This window comes from Macrobrachium nipponense, chromosome 17, assembly GCF_015104395.2.
Source record: "Macrobrachium nipponense isolate FS-2020 chromosome 17, ASM1510439v2, whole genome shotgun sequence".
Lineage (NCBI taxonomy): Eukaryota > Metazoa > Arthropoda > Malacostraca > Decapoda > Palaemonidae > Macrobrachium > Macrobrachium nipponense.
Window position 1 is genome coordinate 69287693 of NC_087210.1, and position 22063 is coordinate 69309755.

At 40.6% G+C, this 22063-nt stretch overlaps 1 protein-coding gene across 1 annotated transcript in view; it reads right to left on the bottom strand.

The window, feature by feature from the left end:
* Nucleotides 1–22063, bottom strand: part of LOC135196298 (replication factor C subunit 1-like) — a 110253-nt gene that overhangs the window by 44024 nt on the left and 44166 nt on the right. Inside the window, exons 3-5 of the mRNA XM_064223006.1 lie at nt 17924–18099; nt 11897–12832; nt 11359–11538 (exon numbers count right to left, since the gene is read on the bottom strand). Of these exons, the coding sequence (XP_064079076.1) occupies nt 11359–11538; nt 11897–12832; nt 17924–18099 (1292 nt within the window). The remainder of the gene's footprint in view (nt 1–11358; nt 11539–11896; nt 12833–17923; nt 18100–22063) is intronic.

The following is a 22063-nucleotide window of genomic DNA, read 5'->3' on the forward strand; positions in this document are numbered from 1 at the left end:
AGACAGCGCTGTCTCCCTTGAAACCCACTAGGCTACTGAACGCTTGGATTTCACTAACTCTCTTCGCCGTCGCCAGAGAAGCTAGGAAAAGCGTTTTTCTCGTCAAGTCCCTTAGAGAAGCTTCATGGAGAGGCTCAAAGGGACTTAGCATGAGATGTTTCAACACCACATCTAGATTCCATGAGGGCGGTCTTGCCTGTGGAATCTTGGTGGTTTCAAACGACCTTAAGAGATCGTGCAGATCCTTATTGTCGGAGAGGTCCAGTCCTCTGTGGCGAAAAACGGCAGACAACATACTCCTATAACCCTTGATTGTAGGAACTGCCAATTTCTGCACATTTCTTAGATAGAGTAAGAAATCTGCTATCTGATTCACAGAGGTCGTGGAAGAGGAAATTCCTTCCTTCTTGCACCATGCCCTGAAGGAGGACCACTTAGATTGGTAGACAGCTCTTGAAGAGGCTCTTCGAGCATTAGCGATTGCTCTCGCAGCTGCCTTTGAAAAGCCTCTCGCTCTGGCCAACTTTTCGATAGTCTGAACGCAGTCAGAGCCAGAGCGGAGAGGTTTTGGTGAAACCTTTTGAAGTGAGGCTGTCTGAGTAGATCTCTCCTCCAGGGCAACGTTCTTGGGAAGTCCACAAGGAATGTCATGACCTCTGTGAACCACTCTCTTGCTGGCCACATTGGGGCAATCAGAGTCAACCTTGTCCCTTCTGAAGCTGCGAACTTCCTCATTACGTCCCCCATGATCTTGAATGGGGGAAAGGCGTAAAGATCCAGGTCTGTCCAGTTCCAGAGCAACGCGTCCACTGCAATTGCCCCTGGATCCAGAACTGGGGAGCAATACAGAGGAAGCCTCTTCGTCCTTGATGTAGCGAACAGGTCTACTAGAGGACGTCCCCACAATCTCCATAATTGTTGACAGACTTCCTGGTGCAAGGTCCATTCTGTTGGTAGAATCTGATTTCGGCGACTGAGAAGGTCCGCCCTGACATTCTGAACCCCTGCCACGAATCTTGTCAGGATCTTGATGCGCCTTGCGTCTGCCCATAGCAGAACTTCCTTCGCCAGGAGAAAAAGGGATCTGGAGCGAGTTCCTCCCTGATTCTTTAGATACGCAAGGGCTGTGGTACTGTCTGAGTTGACTTGAACAACCTTGCTTGACAGTTTGTCTTCGAAGAACTGCAGCGACAGGAATATCGCTGCCAGTTCCTTTACATTGATGTGCCAGGCTACCTGTTCCCCTCTCCAGGAGCCTGACACTTCCTCCCCCCCTAGTGTTGCTCCCCAACCGGAAATGGAAGCGTCTGAGAACAACACTAGGTCGGGGCTCAGAAGATTTAAGGAGAAGCCCTCTCGTAACTTCTGAGGGTCGAGCCACCATCTTAAGTGGACTTTTACCTTGTTGGAGATCCTTAGGATCGCATTCAGGTCCTCTTTCGACGTCCATTCTTCCGCAAGGAAAAATTGAAGAGGCCTGAGGTGCAGTCTTCCCAGCGAGACAAACTTTTCTAGCGAGGAAATGGTGCCCAGCAGACTCATCCACTCCCTCACCGAACAATCTTCTCTCTCTAGGAAGGCTGCGACTTTCTCTAACCCCAGTCGCTGACGTTCCTGGGATGGAAACGCCCGAAAAGCCACTGAATCCATCTGAATCCCCAGATACACGATGGACTGTGTCGGGGTCAGATGCGACTTTTCGGAGTTGACCAAAAGACCCAGAGACTTTGCTAGGGCTAACGTAAACTGAAGGTCCTTCAGACACTTCTGCCTCGACGACGCTCTGATCAGCCAATCGTCGAGGTATAGAGATATCCTGATCCCTGACGAATGGAGCCACTTCGCTACATTCCTCATAATCATTGTGAAAACCATCGGGCCGTGCTGAGACCGAAACAAAGGGCTCTGAATTGCCAAACCCTGTTGTCCAAGACGAATCTCAGGTACTTCCTTGAAAGAGGGTGGACTGGGACGGGTGGAAGTACGCGTCCTGCAGGTCCAGAGACACCATCCAGTCGCCAGGTCTCAAGGCTCCCAGCACCGACTGAGGCGTCTCCATTTTGAACTTGATCTTTTCTACAAAAAGATTGAGCCTGCTCACATCCAGGACCAGGCGCCAACCTGACGACTGCTTCGGCACTAGGAAAATCCTGTTGTAGAAGCCCGGTGACTCTAGATCCAAGACTTGTTCCACCGCTCTTTTTTCGACCATCTGGTCTAACAGATCGAAAAAGAATACTTTTCTTCTCTCCCTGATAAGATGGAGAGAGGTCTCTGGGAGTTGATGTTAAAGGAGGAGGATGTAAAAAGGGGATCTTGTACCCCGCTCTACTATCTTGAGAGTCCAAGGATCCGCCCCTCTCTGCCTCCAAGCTTCCGCAAAGAATTCCAGTCTGGCCCCGACTGGCGTCTGAAGGACGAGATCTTCATTTGCTGGTTTTGGGTTTGAATGAAGCTCTTCCTCTCGAAAAACCTCTCCCTCGAGGAGCTGCTCTCGAGGGGTGCCCCGCGAAAGGGTTTGACTTTCTTCGGGGGTTTGCTGAATGTCGAAGTGGAAGGAACTGCTGGACGTCTTGAAGACTGTACCAAGAGGTCCTGGGTCGCCTTTTCTTGCAAACTCTTTGCAAGATCCTTTACCATAGCCTGGGGGAAGAGATGGTCCGAAAGAGGCGCAAAGAGCAATTCCGCTTTCTGAGCGGGAGATACCGACTTAGCGGTAAAATTGCAAAGCAGTGCTCTTTTCTTCAGGAAAGCAGTTCCAAAATTAGAAACTAGCTCCTCCGAACCATCCCTGACGGCCTTGTCCATACATGACAACACGCTGGACAGCTCCCCCAGACTGAGAGAATCAGGACTTCTAGACTGAAGGTCTAAAACTCCCAGACACCAGTCTAGGAAATTAAAAACATTTAGGGTACGAAGCAGTCCCTTCAAGTGGTGGTCAGTCTCCACAGGAGTCCAGGACACCTTAGCAGACGATAAGAGAGACCTCCTCTGAGCGTCCACTAAACTGGAGAAGTCACCCAGAGCGGACGAAGGAACCTTTACTCCCACGTCCTCCTTGGTCTCATACCAAATTCCTCCTTTCCCGGCGAGTCTAGAGGGTGGATGGGCGAAAGTGGTCTTGCCCTGATCCTTCCTTCTAGACATAAAGTCTTGAAGCTTCTTAAACGCCCTCTTGGTCGACAGCGATGTCTTCATCTCGACGAATTCAGGGGTCTTAACGGTCTTGGAAGACGAAAGTTGAGAGGGAGGAGACCTAGGGGCTGCCGGCTGGAACTTCTCCCCGAAGGCTGAACGTAACAGCCTAACAAGAACCTTGTAGTCCGAGACAGCTGAAGCTACCGGCTGTTCTTCTTCGACGGAACTCCCTGGACTACTAAGTTCCCCTTCCTCCCTAAGAGGAACTGGAGAACGCCCATCAGGAGAGGGAGTACGTCCCAGCAGTCTCAATCCTGAACAATGACTTCCGTTGGTTGGAAGTACCCGCTACAGGTACGGAATCGCCCTTACGTCGATCCTTAGAGGGACGGACATCTTGTGAAAGAGGAGCGTCCTTAGAAGCAACGGAACTGTCTTAACAGACACGTCCCTACGAGAGGAAGCGCGAGCTTCCTGACGAGAGGCGCCAAAAGCGTCCTGCTTAGCCAAGCAAGCGTCCTGCTGAGCGTCCTCAAAAGCGTCCTGCCTCGCTCGAAAAGCGTCCTGCTTCGAACGGCGAGCGTCCTGCGGAGCGTCCTCAAAGGCGTCCTGTCGATAACTCGAAGCGTCCTGCTTCGAACGCCGAGCGTCCTGCCGAGCATCCTCAAAAGCGTCTTGTAGAGAGCGCAAAGCGTCCTGTTTAGAACGCCGAGCGTCCTGCCGAGCGTCCTCAACAGCTCCCTGCCGAGAGCGCAAGCGTTCCTGCTTCGAACGCCGAGCGTCCTGGCAGCGAGTCCTGTCTGAGAGAGCGAAAGATCTACTCGGAGAACGAGAACGGTGACGATCCGGAGGAGGAGAGAGAGACGAGCGAGACGAGAGAGAATGAGGCTGCTTCGTCCTCTTGACGGGCAGCCGAACGTCCTTCCTACGCTTAGGCTCGACTGCTGCTGGGCGAGTCCTCTGAGCCATCAGCGACGTAATCTGGTCCTGAAGGGACACTAGGATATCCTTCGTAGGTGACGAAGGAGCATAAGAAGGGGCAGGACTGAGCCTGCGAGAAGGCGAGGGGCGAGGGGACGCCTCCTTCCTTCTAGCAGGTACAGCTATCTGCCTCTCAGGTGAACACGCCTGTGCGTGGAAACCAACGTCCTCGTCGGTAGAAAGCCTTCCTCTCTTCTGAGGAGGAAAGGCGTCATAAGCGTCCTCTGACGAAAGAGGAGACAAAGGACGTGAAGCGTCCTCAAAGCGAAAAATCCTTTTCAACGGACGCGAGTCTCTCCGAGCGCTCCACCCCTTGCACGGGGAGGACGCTTCGGAGGACGAAAAGCAATCTTTCAGGACACGCGCTCGTGCGCGCTCCTTGGCAGCCTGGGATTTAGCAACAAGGCCTGCCGAAGGGACGCCAGATCGGTGGGGAGCCCCCTTAACCCTCTTGCGGCTTTCGACATACCCACTCCCTGAGTCCTGGGAGTCCGATAGAGGTCTAGGCCTAGAGGCATTATGGGGCCGATCTGATGCCCCCTCCACAACACTAGGGGCACTAACACAAACTTTCACAGGGCCGGTTTCTAGGGCCAAAACTTTAGATTCGAGAGCACAGCACTGGGGGCCGAAGGCAACAAAACAGGATTAGGTTGAGCAAAATCTACTGGTGTTAGAGGAGGAGAAATGTTACTATCCTTACCTTTAGTAGAACTGCCCTTGGAGGAAGACCTCCTGACTCTATCGCGCTCCAATTTACGTCGATAGGTCTCATACATCTTCCATTTATCATCATCCAAATCCTTTTACATTCATTGCACCGATCATCAACCAAGCAAACATGCCCCCTGCAATCCATACAAACTGTGTGAGGATCAACTGAAGGTTTAAGAAGCCTCACCTTACATTCACTCCTCACACACACTCTGAAACTTCCAGTACTTGATCCCGACATCATGTACACAGAAAAGCCAATCCAAAATCAAAAACCAATCCACTATTACGCGTGCCAATCCAACAATCCAGAAGTCGATACCAAAAGTCAATCCAGATAATATTAAGCGAGATAATCAAAAAATCCTAGACGGAGGTACTGTAAACAGTTGTTTGCAGCACCGGCGACAGAAAAAATATGAATAGAAAATGGGAATGGTTCCTGATATCCGCCTCCCAGCGGCGGGAATGGGTACTACCACCTGGCCGCCCCACTACGTGTGCCGCGAGTTTTGAAATTCTGTCGGACGTCAGAAATACAGCTATATATATATCTGACAGCTAAGTTTCATGAACAAAATTACATTTACAACCAACATACTAACGTAAAGACAAGAACAAAAACCAACAGCAACCCCTTGGTATATTTATGAGCAAATTTACAAAAAGACATCACATGAGACAGAGAGGTACTACATTCCCCCTCGAAGTCAAAATCACTACTAAGCTTGCATGAGCTGCCTAGTCTTGATTTTAGCCAGTGTAAAAGTTGCCATTAGTGAATTTATGGGCTATAGAAGTATTGGCACCTCTTTCCTCCCTGATTCTTTGAAAATCGATGGCAGTTAATACTGTTTATCTGCAGGATCAATCCGTCCACCACCCCAAACCTGTTATTAGTACTCCCGAGGATCAATCCGTCCGTTAAGGGTTAACTAATAGCCCCATAAATAATACATAGTCTGAAGACCAATTCAGGTGAGAGAGAGAGAGAGAGAGAGAGAGAGAGAGAGAGAGAGAGAGAGAGAGAGAGAGAGAGAGAGAGAGAGAGAGAGAGAGGGGCTAGCTGTTCCCATCCCTGCACATGAACAGAAGAAGCAAATACAAGCCCACAGAGAAGAACCTACGGAACTCATGTCTATAACCAAACAAGAGGGCATAAGCCAGACAAGTTACAATGGTAATTTAACAAGGGGTAGACATTTGGAAAGTCTAATTTGAATTAGAAGAATGCACACATAGCCATACTGTAAGACCCCTTACAGGTCATAAAGAATAAGAATCAAGAAACTTGTGAGTAACACCTGTTAAATAACTGGTCCCTATAAGTTTGACACTTATAGGTACCAGTTATTCTTAAATAGTGAACATAATTTTTTTTTCTTAATTAGGAAGTAGGGAGACTGCTGGTGCCTTGATTCCACGATCTTTGAGCTAACTTTAATTACCTATTCCTCTGAAACATAATATACTATTCATATAAAACTGTTTTTTAAACAAGCCTGTAAATAAAAACACAGACAAAAGCCTTCCTTACAATCCTCACTCTTGCAAGACAAACTAGGAAGTCAACTATATCAGGAATACCAGTGGCTCTTAATGATTAGAGTAAAAGAAAAGAAAAGCTGCTCAAGACAACACAGAAATAAAAGAATTTAGAACGTACAACGAAAGGTAAAATATTCACTCAGTACATGAAAAAAATTACAACATAAAAATGATACCACATGAGAGCAGCATGAGTTACCGAAAGTCAACTAAAAAAAACTTGCACTACAAATACAAGAATGATACACTATGTTCTCAAACACTTTAAATAGCACTTAGATTATAACAATACTTATCTACACCTGTAAAAGCTGAAATTACCAGTAAACAGACAAAAGCATTAACATGCTTACTACCAGCTGCAAAAACTACAAAATCATTGATAAAATAGAACAAAACTAAGAAGCACTAACTTACACAAAACTATGGAAACTGTACTTGTTATGAATTCTCAGGTATGAAACAGACCTAAGCATATTTTAACTACAATCCTAATTTCTTTTAAATAACCAACTGCTAAAAAACTAAAAGGAATGAAAGATTAATGGATAAATAAAGGAGAGAAATAATATGCTGGAGAGAAGGAAACAAAATGGTTGATTATAAACCAAATGACAGACAATAAGTGATCCAGTTTGTTACTACTTACCTAAGGGAATTATAGTATACATACGAATGAACCAACTTGGTGTCTTTGGAAAAAGTGCAGATACACAAATAGGCCATATAAAAGTAACAGGATTATGATGAAATAAATAATTATTATAACAGAAATGACAAATTTGTATTTTTCATAACTTACAAACTTGAGGTCTTAACATTAGGATAAATACTCACCGCCAGCTGGAAACCGGTAGTTTAAAATAATTGTGTACGCAAGGGATTATTGGCATCTGTGCTTGGTCACGAGACATACCCCTCATTAACTCGTGACCCCGTCAGTTATTCTTCCAACCCAGGTTAGTTGATAAGAGGGGTGGTTAGAGGTGGGCCTTTTTATATTAAGACCTCAGATTTGTAAGTTATGAAAAATACAAATTAGTTACAAATTTGTCATTTGTTCATATACGAAACAAACATTCGGTCTTAACATTAGGATAGACTTACTCTAGGTGGGAGGTAAGTACTATTAAACAACTGGGAGTTTGCCACCATTGATCAGTTTTCTGAATACCAGAATTCTACGAAACAACTGACCAGTATTTCCGAATCTAAGATATACGTATATGAATATCATAGAGTCAGACTTCTGGGATTTTACACAATGTCATAGTTCATTGCGTCTGAGGAAGATAAGAAGATCTGTTCTCCTAACAAGCCAATTCATCCACTCATGTAGGTTTGTTATCATTCCTCTCTCCCTTGCTAAAGAGAGGAATTTCCTGCTACTGATAGGTATCTTACTGATACTAACCCTAACAGTATGGCCACTTCACTCACCTGTACCTTGTCCGTTCCAACTTATGATGGTACTCTCTTCTTACTGCCCTAAGTAAAGGAGACAGAAACTTGAAAAGGAAAGAGGCCAGTTCCCTGGTTTGGTTAGGTTAGGCTACGTTAACACTTCCAATTAGGCTAGGCTAACTCCTCCATCACTAAGGGGAGATTAAGTCCATCCGAGATGTACACTTAACTAGGCTAGGCTAGTTTAGACTAGCTTAATCTAGAAACTAAATGACTTAGGTTGGGGTAAAGCCGTTCAAGAAAGTTTGGGCTATCCATGCTAGGCAACAACCACAACCTTCTAGGCTGAGGTGGTAAAAGTGTTTCGAATGGGTAGCCTAGGCACTAGTCTATGCTCGGCTATACTTATAACCTTACTAATTCGTCCAACCTAAGAAAGTCTGAGCATGTTCAAGCAACCGGATCATGTTAAGTCATCAACCCACTGTCATGCTAAGTTGACATGTATGTCGGAACCACCTAACCTATGAGTTAGGCTAAGCGGGCCCGGCTAAGCTAAGAATTGTACCACTCAGACTAATCTAAGATAGTAAATGCAGGTTTGAAAGCCAAACCGCAACCATTAGTTGGTCCAAGCCAGCACATGCATACCCAACCAGTTAGTTTGGACAGTCTAAGCTAAGAACCACTACTCAGATACTAGTAGCAGTAGACTCGAACTGGCTGGAATAGGCTACGAATATAACCACTTGTTAGGCTAAAAGGTATGACCCAATTATCCTGGCTATAGCATCTTAGGTTACAAGTGCCCTACTTAGGCTTGGCTACCTTATGTGACGAAAGGATGACATTCACCTCTTATACCAACAAGTATATATAAAATATGGGAATTCTCCTTACCTGTAAAGGTTTGAAGTTTTCTGGAGTCAACCCAAAGTATGCTACTTCCCACCATTCAGGCTGCATACGATTACTAAGAGGTATCCATATCCTTCTATCAATCCGTGCATTTTACGTGTTGTAAAATGGACTCTACATGACTAGAACAAGGTAATTCATACACTTTCGTCTCCTTTTTCAAACCAAGCACCATGTCAATCCCCAGGGGAAGCATGCTGGCTCCCCGAAAGGTTATTGAATTGACTAATCAAATCAATCACCACCTCATACGAAGACAGAAGCTCTTGGTCTTCTCTTCCCTCCGGTTGTAACGCACTGTGTTCAGCCACAGGAGACATTAACGCACTCCTACCCTCTGACAAATGTCCGGGTGCGTCATGGCCGTCTGACCATACAGCCGCGGCACCTTTGATCTTTAATGGCCACTGATGGCTCGATCTCGAATAGTCAGTAGGCTCTGAGAAGGTATCTATTTGCATACGTCATGGCCTTCCGACCATACGGCCACGGCACCTATGATCTTTAATGGCCACTGATGGCTCAATCCCGAATAGTCAGTAGGATTTGAGAAGCACCTTTGATCCTTAATGGCCGTTATGGCTCGATCTTGAAAACATTATGGTCAGTAGGATTTGAGAAGGTATCTGTTTGCAATCCTATATACAAATATGAGAGCTATTTTATCATATTTTATTACTCTGACAGCAAGAGTCCATGGAAAACGTTTGTAAAAGCATCAGCGTATGTATCAAGTTAAGCCACAGCATTGTAGTCTCTCTTAGACTCTTTGTAGTCACCACTGGCAACTCCACGTCAGCCGCTAGCCCAGCGACAGTCGACGCTTTCGCTCTGTTCAGACTCTTGTAAACGGCTTCGTCTGATTGCTTTGAGCTTACCAGCCACTGACTTCTTGATTTCCTTGCTGATTGGGCTGTGACAGTCCTAGTTCAAAGATGAAGAAGAATTTACTCTTCTCCTCTTGTCCCGAGGATCAATCACGAAATCCCATATCCTCCAACGCTTGACTGGTACACTCCATGATGCCATCGAACTTAGCTATGACATCATCTAGAGAAGAAGACAAAGAAGAAGGCGAATCACGCCTTTTCTTTTTGTCTTACTTAGCCATTTTCACCTCTAGATCCTGTTTACTCTTCATTACTGTGTGTACCAATAAGTCAAAAAGCGTATTAGGTTCCAGAGGCAACGAAGTAAATCGAGAATCAGCAGGCTGTGACGTCATGACTACCGCCATTACAAGCGGTCTTGGCTATGACGTCAACACACTTGATGGAAGCGTAAAGCTGTTTATGGTACTCTTACAGCCAAGATCAAGAGACCCAACCTTCTGTGGCATTTCTACTTTACAAGGATGTGACAGTCCTGGCTCGAAGATGAAGAAGAAATTATTCTTCTCCTCTTGGCACAAGGATCAGTCACGAAGTCCCTGATTCTAGCCTTTTCCAACTCTTCACAGTAGCCACAGTAGACTAAATTTCCATCATTCACTTGTTCGACAATTACAACTACTTCTTGTGCTTTCATATAATAGGGATGTAATCCTGGCTCGAAGATAGAGAAGAAACTTCTCTTGGCTCAAGGATCAGCTATGAAGTCCCTATTATTTCCAGGATTGGCAGGAAAACGCACTGTCATCAAAGCCAGTCACCTAAGCTTGACGCCTAAGCGGAAGGATACAGTGGAAAGACTTGTCTTTTCCATTATGTGACTTATATCTCCTAACGCTTGTAATTTCTCTCAAAAACAACGTGCATTAAAAACCTCCCATCCGAAAGCATAGTTGTAAAGTACTCTTGTACCTCAAAATGAAAATGGAAGCATGCCTTCGTGTAGGCCGCAGCTGTGAAGAGACGTCATGGCGGTCGCCATGTTTACGACGTCACTGAGTAACTCGAATGTGAAGCCAGCACCCTACCAGAAGTGCAAGGCTGTTGATGTTATTCTCGTAGTCATAGCAACCTGACAATAAAGGTTGCTTTGTTGCCCTATCTGCTTCTTTACAGATGGCGATGTATCCGACCGCCATCCAGTGCAAGTCAGAATAAAAGGGACATCCATCACGTGGGATCCTGGATGGCAGCACGACGTTAAACATCAAACCAACTGTCCTTTTGGGTTGGTTCTCCTGATAAGCCTAATGCCGACCGCACACCTGCATCCTCTCTCCCCACGTATCTGGAACGAAAACAAGATGGCGATGCACGCCTCTCCCTGCAGGGAAAGGAGCACAATTAGTCATAATTACTTCCCAAAGCACATCCAGATACATCAAAGCTTTGGATTACAGGCAATCCATATGAATATGCGATATTCCCAAGCACAGGTAACGAATTAACCGTACCTTAAGAGTTTCTTCACCTATGACTTACTACACAAAGAGTACTTCGACGGTTGCCATCGTCAAAACCGTTGAAGAAAATAACAGGGCGTATAACTGCTTCTTGTGATATCCAGGCGGTAAGAAGATAAGTGATGGGATCACGAGTTAATGAGGGGTATGTGGGTGGCCCCACATGTCTCGTGACCAAGCACAGATGCCAATAGTCCCTTGCGTACACAATTATTTTAAACTTGACTGGTTTCCAGCTGGCACTGAGTATTTATCCTAATGTTAAGACCGAAGGTTTGTTTCGAATATGAACAACTTACCTTTTTTAATTTACTTTCCCCAGCTTCATTACCTACAATTACATAGGTTGTATTGCGGCTCAAGGATGAGGTGACTTTACCCCCATATTTCTTAATGAGCTCTGATGCTTCCTCCCGATCTAAACTTTCTAAAACACCTGTCAACACAAACACAAGGCCCTGCAAACACTCTGGTTTTCCCTGAAAAATATAAACACTTCATTTAAGATTTGTTTTTTAAATACTTACCTCTCCATTATATAGCAATGAGTAATGCTGGCTCAGAAGCAAAAGATATATATTGGAGAGGTAAGGTTTATTTAAAAAATAAACATCTGGTGAGCACAATATTATTTACTATAAACTATCTGGAACAGATGCTGTCTGAATGATAATCAAAGGACAAAGTCTATGCTTAAACTACTAAAAAGAAACATTTACAACATGGTTCACCCTAAGACCAACAAGTTTCTATTGTATAACCGAGAAAAGCAAAAATCAACTTCTATAAAATGAAAAATGTATAGACATTAGGCAAAACTGCAGAGAAAATAAATACCTCTGGAATAGGCTTGCTGCCTGGATTACTTGGGCCAGATCTCTGCAAAAATTTGAAATATGCTGCTCTGGCAATTTTCTTCTTCTCATCTGGTTGGGGTGTAGTTTCAATATCTGATGCAATTTCTTCCTTTTTAGGAGTTATACCTTTGGGTTTTTCCTTCATGCTTGATGATTTTTCTTTTTCATTCTTCTGTTTTGAAGGAGTGACATCCCTTTGTTCAACACACTTTTCCTTCTCACCAGATTCATAGCGTTCCCTTTTTGGCGCTCCTTTCTCTTCCTGTTTCGCGAATCCCTCATCTTTTTGAGTTGATAATTTTTGTTTCTTATGAATATTATCATTCTTATCTGGTGTTCTGTCTCTTCTATTATTCCTGCCATCATCACTATGTTTTCTTTTCTTTTCATGGCTGCTGCTTCCTTCTTTTCTGTGGTCACGCTTCTTTTCCTTGTGGGGAGTAACTTCTCGGGTTCTCTCTTTCTTCTCTACTTCCAGCTTATCTTTCTTTTCAAAGCTGTTTATCTTTGCAGACAGCTTACTAGAAAGACTACTTTTCTTAGCATTTTCATCAGGTGGGCTATTTTCATTTGGTTTAGGCTTCTCCTCATTGTGTGACTCTGATTTGGATTCATGCTTGGTTTTCTTTGGTGTGATGTCCTTGGATTTTTCCTTTTTTTCATGTTGAGATGAATATTTCTCTTTGTTCCTCTTTTCGTCTAATTCTTGAAGTGTCTTCGCAAAGTCATCCTTTTTTTCATGTTGAGATGAAGATTTCTCTTTGTTCTTCTTTTCATCTAATTCTTGAAGTGTCTTTGCAAAGTCATCCTTTTTTTCATGTTGAGATGAAGATTTCTCTTTGTTCTTCTTTTCATCTAATTCTTGAAGTGTCTTCTCAAAGTCATCATCGCTATGAACTTCAACCATTTCCACCTCCTTAGGGAAAATATAAATGTCTTTAAGTTCACTTCATATATAATGTGCAGTATTAGCTAAAACATTACTAAGAAAGGTAGTACTACATAGCATCTTCCTATAAACTAAAATCTATTAAAAGATATCATTATCAGGAAATTAAAACCTAATATATCATGTCATTATTACAATGAAATTTTTTATACCATAGAGCAAAAGTTTCCCAGCATGTTGCTTTTGACTTCACCTGGCAGTGCTCTGTTATGAAAGTTATAATCATGCTCATAGGCACTAGCTCTATGTACACCCAAATCTAATAGTGCCATCAGTTACCAAGCAGAAAGTCTGATTTTGAAGACGGATACCAATGTTGTCTTTTTGCTACATTTATTCACAATTCTGTTAATTTTTTTTTAAATTATGCTGAGTTAATGTATGTAAATTTCTTACCCTGTAAAAGGTTTCAACTATATTAGGTTTCTTCATTTAACTAATGTGAATTGAGAGAGAGAGAGAGAGAGAGAGAGAGAGAGAGAGAGAGAGAGAGAGAGAGAGAGAGAGAGAGAGAGAGAGAGAGAGAGAGAGAGATTAGCAGTTTAAATCTGTTTTGAATCTAATTCAACTTCATTTACAGCAAAAAAGTTGTATCACATGTTTAATGAGCAACATATTATTTCAAAAGGCAATATCCGTAATCTTCTTTGAAATGATCAGAAACTAAAACTATATATTCAGTTATTTATTTACGAATTTTGTTTTTAAACAATTTTCAGAAATACATTGGGAAAATTCTCCCGCTCAGTTGGAAACCAGTTATGATAAAATCGTTGCCATATGATCAAGGTATGGTGGAGGAATACATGGAGTCACCCAAAGTGGGCATAGAGGGGGAGGAGCTTTCATCCTACTGCCTTCCAGCATCTCGTGACGTCCAATTGTTCTCTTAACCCTTTAACGCTGAAGGGGTATAATAAAAATCGTCTCCCGTATGCCGGCGGGATCTGGGAGTGAGCGCCGAAGGGGAAAAAGTTTTTTTTTTAAATCACAGCACGCTTCGTTTTCAAGATTAAGAGTTTATTTTTGGCTCCTTTTTTGTCATTGCATGAAGTTTAGTATGCAATCATCAGAAATGGAAAAAAAAAATTATTATCATATATAAATAATGGGATAAATGACAGCGCGAAAACAAAATTTCATATATAATTGTATTAAAATCGCGCTGTGAGCAAAACGGTTGGAGCTAAAGAGTTAATTTTTTCCCGTTGTATTGTACACTAAATTGCAATCATTTTGGTATATAACACATTGTAAAATGATCAAGGCAACACAGAGAAAATATTATCACAAAATTATGCTTGAATTCGTAACGCGCGGATGTAAAAAAAAGCGGTTTTCAAAAATTCACCATAACTCAAAATATTGTGCTAGAGACTTCCCGTTTTATGCAAAATTAAAGTAATTGATTGAATATTACTAGACTGTAAGTGTTGTAGTTTACAATTGCAGTTTTCGACCATTTCGGTCGAGTTAAAGTTGACCGAAGGACGAATTTTTTCTATTTATCGTTAGTATTTATATGAAAATATTTCAAAACTGATAAAAGCTACAACCATAGGTTGTTTTTTGTTGTATTCTACATGAAATTGCGCACATTTTCATATATAAAACTTTATGTAACGGCTAATTTAAAATGGTGCAAAGATTACGACAATCGGACGTAAGGAAAAAGTTTATTTCATAAATTCACCATAAATCAAAATATTGTGTTAAGAGACTTCCAATTTGTTGAAAAATAAAGGTAAATGATTGAATATTACTAGAATGTAATAGTTTTAGCTTACAATTGCGTTTTCCGACCATTTCGGTCGAGTCAAAGTTGACCGAATGTTGAAATTTTGGCACATCGTTATTTATATGAAAATATTTCAAAACTGATAAAAGCTACAACCATAGGTTGTTTTTGGTTGTATTCTACATGAAATTGCACACATTTTCATAAATAAAACTTTATGTAACGGCTAATTTAAAATGGTGCAAACATTACAACCATTGGACAAAAAAAAATTCAGATTTTTTTCGGAAGTATTAACGTGCGGACGTAAGGAAAAAAAATTTTTTTTTTTCATAAATTCACCATAAATCGAAATATTGTGCTAGAGACTTCCAATTTGTTGCAAAATAAAGGCAAATGATTGAATATTACTAGAATATAAGAGTTTTAGCTTACAATTGCGTTTTTTTACCATTTCGGTCGAGTCAAAGTTGACCAAAGGTTGATATTTTGGCACTTATCGTTATTGTTATGAAAATATTTCAAAACTGATAAAAGCTATAACCATGGGTTGTTTTTAGTTGTATTCTACATGAAATTATGCACATTCCCAAATATAAAACTTTATGTAATGGCTAATTTAAAATGGTGAATTTAAAATGGTGCAAACATTACGACAATCGGACGAAAAAATTTCAGATTTGTTTTGGAAGAGTTACCGCGCTGACGTAAAGAAAAAGTTTTTTTCATAAATTCACCATAAATCGAACTATTGTGCTAGAGACTTCCAATTTGTTGCAAAATAAAGGTAAATGATTGAATATTACTAGAATATAAGAGTTTTAGCTTACAATTGCGTTTTTAGACCATTTCGGTAGAGTCAAAATTGACCGAAGGTTGAAATTTTGGCACTTATCGTTATTTATATGAAAATATTTCAAAACTGATAAAAGCTACAACCATGAGTGGTTTTTTATTGTATTCTACATAAAATTGCGCACATTTTCATATAAAATACTCCATGTAACGGCTAATTTAAAATGGTGCAAAAATTATGTCAAAGTGACGAAATACTTTTTAGTACGATAAGAAAGAAATTTGCGCTTGCGCGCCTGCGTAACGATTGTAAACAAAACGCCTTGATCCGTGAGCTCCCAGCATCCCCCAAGGCGCGTGATTCAAAAGTTTTCGCCTAGTTGGCCTATAACTATTTTTCCACAATTTTTTTTAAAAACTTTTTTATATCAACATACCATAAGTCCAATCGGCACCCAACAGAAAATTTATATCGACGTTTAATACGTCCAATCTGCGTTAAAGGGTTAACTACCTTCTTGAGAGGAGTTGCACTGCTCATCTCTCATCAAAACCAGTTTATTCACTTCCTGTTATTTCTAGTGAAATTGGTTCTTTGAGTTGTATTTTGAGTGTTATAATAGTGCCTTTTTGTGTGTCTGCTTGCTTATTTATCATGCAAATCCATGATTTACCAAAGCCTAGTGCTAAAAAGCAAAGGAAGTGGCCTGGTGTAGTTTTTTTTATATATGTATTACTTTCAAAAGAACAATACTAGTTTTACTTTTTTATTAGTCAAGTATATTACTGAACTTCCAGTGCAATAAACTTGATAAACTTGTTACCTGGAATCAAGGACACAACTGTAAATGTGCAACATGCAAAATAACAGATTTTGTACATGGATCTTTTGTGAAAGTTATTGAACTTGTCAGTATTTAAAAAAAATTATAAAGGTATCACACAAAACATTTACTTGGAAACATCTCCATTAAATTATAATTTCCCTTCTAGTTTGTCATGCAATATTAAAAGACATTAAATGTATCTGACAAAATTTAATAATGAGGCAAATGGTATTGTCAGTGTTTGCAATTACTATATGTACTTATTCTTATGATGAATTTTGTCACTTACAGATGAGTGTGACATTTTTATTATTCATAAATATTGTAAAAAATACAGTTTAATATAAAAATGCCATAACTTAGGAAAAGATTAACACTAAGGAAATTAAAAATGATAAATGGTCCTATACCGGCAAGGATTGGAGCCTTGGCCTGGCATGGAAACAACAACAGACAAGTGACGCTGACCACCTGGCTATCAAGATAGCCAAGCAGTAAGTCACCATCTGTCATTTCTAAACCAGGCAATGGTTCATGGCCAAGTTACTGTCTATTGGTGTTTTTAAACTAATAACAGTGCTTCTGCTCTAGGAAATAATTACTCACTTGGAAGAAATTTGTGATTTTCGTAGAGAAACTTACAAAAGCTCTTAGATCAGGCTACCAATAAAGATAATACTGGGTTATGTTTTTAAGGCCAGTCAAGACACAATGCAGTCTGATTTTACGATTCCATCTGAATGAGATAGTGTACATATATGTCTCTCCTCCTGGATCAAACATCTTGAACCTAAAACTCTGATACACCTGAAAAAATGGAGATCCAGATCTGTATGTAATAGAGAAACTAACTTCAGCAGATTCTGAAAATCCTTCCACCAATGAAGGTGCAAATAACTGGCTCCATAGCCAGGATCCTGATGGCTGAAGACACTGAGGCTGTCTTCCAAAACAAAGCCATCTGGAGCTACAGGGACCAAATACAAAATATGATCAACATTAGCCAAGGCTTGGCCTACGTCATTAGAAGGTTATTAGAAGGTTGAATTGAATTGAATTGAATACTGAATTTAGGCCAAAGGCCAAGCATTGGGACCTACGAGGTCATTCAACGCTGAAGTGGAAATTGAGTGAAAGGTTTGAAAGGTGTAACAGGAGGAAAACCTCGCAGTTGCACTATGAATCAAGTGTTAGGAGAGGGTGGAAAGTAAGATGAAGAAAGAGAACATGAAAGGAAGTAAAGTAAGACGAACGAGTGGTTGCTGTCAGGGGCTGAAGGTGACACAGTATTCTAACAATCAAACTAATTTGATAACTATCTAAAAACTCTAAGTATGCTGTACAAGTCTGACTTCTATAGACTGAACTGCAGACATAAGAACCAACACAAGTCAAGAACGTTCTGCTGGAGAGTCCTCATCTCCAAAGGAGCTGGAACCAACCAGTCATCTAGGTAGTGATGAAGACACATGCCCAGTCAATGCAGCCAGAGAGGTCACCAAGGCAAGAATCCTGGTGAGGACCCTAGGAGCCATACAGAAACCACAACACAGGGCTAACAATGGGGATATGCAACCCAGCCAAACAAATCAAAGGTTTTTCCAAGAACACAGATGAATGGGGATGTGAAAGTACACATCACTCGAGTCTATGGATGTAAGGAAATTCCTTCTGTGAACATATGCCAGTTCTTCATACCTTCTTCTTTGCAGTAACAACAGGAGCTTCTTTTCGTACAACTGGGTTACTACCAAAAAATTCTGACACAGCTGCTGGCTTCAGCTTAGGAGGTTCTGGTTTGGGAAGAGACTTTTTCTTTGTTTTTGCTCCTGCTTTACTTTTCTTGTTCTTAGAGGAACTGAAAATATCATCATCTGAAAAAAAAAAAGGCAGAACTTAGAAGTTGACAGCATCACAAATTCTACATGCATCAATTTGTCACTATACTTTACTTACAAAAACTAGTTTTCAAAGATAGTTTATCCATCCAAGTAAGCTAAAAATTTAAAAGGGAAAGAAGCCAGTATATGCTAACAAAATCTGTATTTTTGGGATATGGTTATGGAATTTTAAATGGGAATTAAAATGCCATCTACATCAGTGTCATCAAAATACAGACATTTCATTTTTCATTTTCAATTTTGTTGAAAAACTTTACAGATTGTAATCCTTTTTAGGCCAAAGTGACAAATTTTTCATTTTTTTTCAATATTTCAGTTATTCTAGTTTTGGTTAAATGCTTACAATTAACAGGCATATTTTTAAAAATACATTTGAAAAACACTGACTTTTAATAAGATGTAACAGGAAATTTCAAAACCTCATAAAACTATAATTACTTTTGTTACTTTATTAAAGGGTAGCAGATACGTATCAATGCTACGCATGAGTCACTCATCATGAATATGTTAGCAAGAAAATAGAAGTGCATTTGCAATATATTTTTAAAGAGTACCAACATTTCATTTTCCTACAACCCCTTTAAGAGGATAAATATGAAAATTATTATTATATTTATTATCATTATTACAGTGGGCCCCATGTATTCACATTCTCTGGATTCGTGGATTTCTCTCTGGACCATATCTAACATTTATTCACGGAAAATTTGCCTATACACGGTATTTTTCTATGAGAAATATCCACAAATTCCTGGTTTTTTTCATAAATTTCATTATAAAATGCACTTTTTGTGATAAAACTAATAAAAAAACCAAGTATAAAAAAATTTTAGTGGGTTTTTCTTGAGTTCTAACCAACAAAATAGGCAGTTTTCAGCGTTTTTATAGGGGTTCCAACTACATGAGTTTGTTCTCAAAACTTTTGACCAAGCCAAATATCACCTCAACAGCAAAGAATATTGTCATATAACTATTTGCTCAGATGTAAGATCACATCCACAATGGTTGAGTTGCTATTTATATTTTTTGTTTATGCCACATATGCAGCAGTGACCAAAAGTTTTGTGTATGTTGTTAGTGTCTTCATTTGTATAATTAATTTTGGGAAAGATTTACTTTTTATTTTTGTATATCAACAATTCCACATTAAGTGCACCAGTGTAAAATCAAATTGAAAAAAATGATATTGTTATGATACAATAAAGTTTTATACATACTTACCTGGCAGATATATACAATTAAATGGCCCACCCAGCCTCCCCTCAGGAGACAGCTGGAAGAAAAAATATGAATTAGAAAACGGGTATGGTTCCTATTCCCGACCCAGCGGCGGGGGAGTAGATCACCTGACCTACCTGCCGCGTGTGCCGCGAAATTCGAATTTCCGTCGGGGACGACGGAGTAATAGCTATGTGTATATCTGCCAGGTAAGTATGTATAAAACTTTATTGTATCATAACAATATCATTTTTATACATTCAACTTACCTGTCAGATATATACATAGCTGATTCACACCATTGGTGGAGGGTAAAAGACAGCTATTACTGAATAGACAGGTAAACAACATACGTTGTAGGTAATAAATAAATAAAACCTTGGTTCCTATGTGTTTAGACGAAGGGTCGACTTCCTAGCTATTGCTAGTAGTCTGCTTCGTCTCAAGAGCCTCAGCGAGGATGTGACCTATGGCTTAGAGTTCTTGTAGATCTGTCAATGGGGTCTTATCCACTTACTTGACAGAATCTAGTGGTCATTTGTCAATGGGGTCTTATCCACTTACATGACAATACACCATTGCCTATTGGCATAATTTAAGGAGCACAACACCGATCCCGATCACCTGATCCTAACACGAGGGTTTGTGCTTAATTTGAAAAGAGCTATTCCCAAACTCATTTCAAATAACCCCAGAAAATAATACACTTATGTTAAAATAAAAAATTTTTAATTCACTAGTTAAGTATCAGTGTCGGCTCCCTATCCCAGCAACGCATCCGTGGACACGTATAACAAAGAGAGAAGGATCTCTCATAGGCCCACTTGATCTCCTTCGTGCAAAAAGAAGTCAACACAGAGTTGCATCTCCCGTTATTACAACTAATATGTCTCTCACGACATATTGTTATGGAAAGAACAAGAATTGTTAAAAGCTCGCACTTCAAGCGCTTTTAATTCTTAGCTGTTTGAAGGAAACATCAAGTTACTCAAGAAGTGCTTTAGAGATTCCACTGTTCCCAAGAAGACCAGGGCTTTCTTTGAAATAGATCTCTTCTGGATGAAGCCCAGAGCCTGGCTTGCGCCTGGCTGGCACTTCGCGCCTGCCTGGCGCCTAGCGCCTGGTTGGTGCCTCGCGCCAGCCTGGCGCCTCGCGCCTGCCTGGCGTCTCGGGCCTGCCTGGCGTCTCGGGACTGCCTGGCGTCTCGGGCCTGCCTGGCGTCTCGCGCCTGGCTGGCGCCTCACTCGCGCCTGGCTGTCGCCTCGTGCCTGGCTATCGCCTCGCGCCTGGCTGGCGCCTCGTGCCTCGCGCCTGGCTGGCGCCTCGCGCCTGGCTGGTTCCTCGCGCCTGGCTGACTTCTCCCCACTTGCTGGAGATTCGAGCTTGTTAACCCTTAAACGCCGAAGAGGTAAAAAAAAAATGTCTCCCGTGTGCCGGAGGTGTTTCAGAGTGAGCGCGGAAGCGGAAAAAATATTTTTTTCAAAAAATCACAGCGCGCTTAGTTTTCAAGATTAAGAGTTCATTTTTGGCTACTTTTTTTGTCATTGGCTGAAGTTTAGCATGCAACCATCATAAATGAAAAATATTATCATTATCATATATAAATAATGCGATATATGATAGCGCAAAAACGAAATTTCATATATAATTGTATTCAAATCGCGCTGTGCGCAAAACGGTTAAAGGTAACAAGTTACTTTTTTTTTTCGTTGTAATGTAAACTAAATTGCAATCATTTTGGTATATAACACATTGTAAAACAATAAAAGCAACACAGAGAAAATATTATCACAAAATAATGCATGAATTCGTAACGCGCGGACGTAAACAAATATTTTTTTCAAAAATTCACCATATATCTAAATATTGTCCTAGAGACTTCCAATTTCTTTCAAAATGAAGACAAATGATTGAATATTACTATACTGTAAGAATATTAGCTTACAAATGCAGTTTTCGACCATATCTGATGAGTTAAAGTTGACCAAATGTCGAATTTTTTTATATATATATTTTTTTTATATGCAATTATTTCAGAAATAAGAAAAGCTACAACTTTCAAATATTTTTTGTTTTATTCTACATGAAATTGCACACATTTTCATATATAAAACTCTATGAAATGCCTAATATGAAATGGAGCAAATATTCCGAGAATGGAACGTACGCATTTCGGAGATTTGTGGCGGAAAATCCGCGCGCAGAGGGAAGGAAAGTTTTTTTTTTAAATTCACCATTAATCTAAATATTGTGCTAGAGACTTTGAATTTGTTTCAAGATGAAGATAAATGACTGAATATTACTAGACTGTAAGCGTTTTAGCTTACAATTGCGTTTTTCCGACATTTCGGTAGAGTCAAAGTTGACCGAACGTGGTTTTTTTTCTATTTATCGTGATTTATATGCAAATATTTCAAAAATGAGAAAAGCTACAACCTTCAATTATTTTTAGTTGTATTCTACATAAAATTGCGCACATTTTCATATATAAAACTTTATGTAACGGCTAATTTAAAATGGTGCAAACATTACCACAATCGCACGTATGATTTTTTCGGAAGAGTTACCGCGCGGACGTAAAGAAAATGTTATTTTTTTCATAAATTCACCATAAATCAAAATATTGTGCTAGAGACTTCCAATTTGTTGCAAAATAAAGGCAAATGATTGAATATTACTAGAATATAAGCGTTTTAGCTTACAATTGCGTTTTTCGACC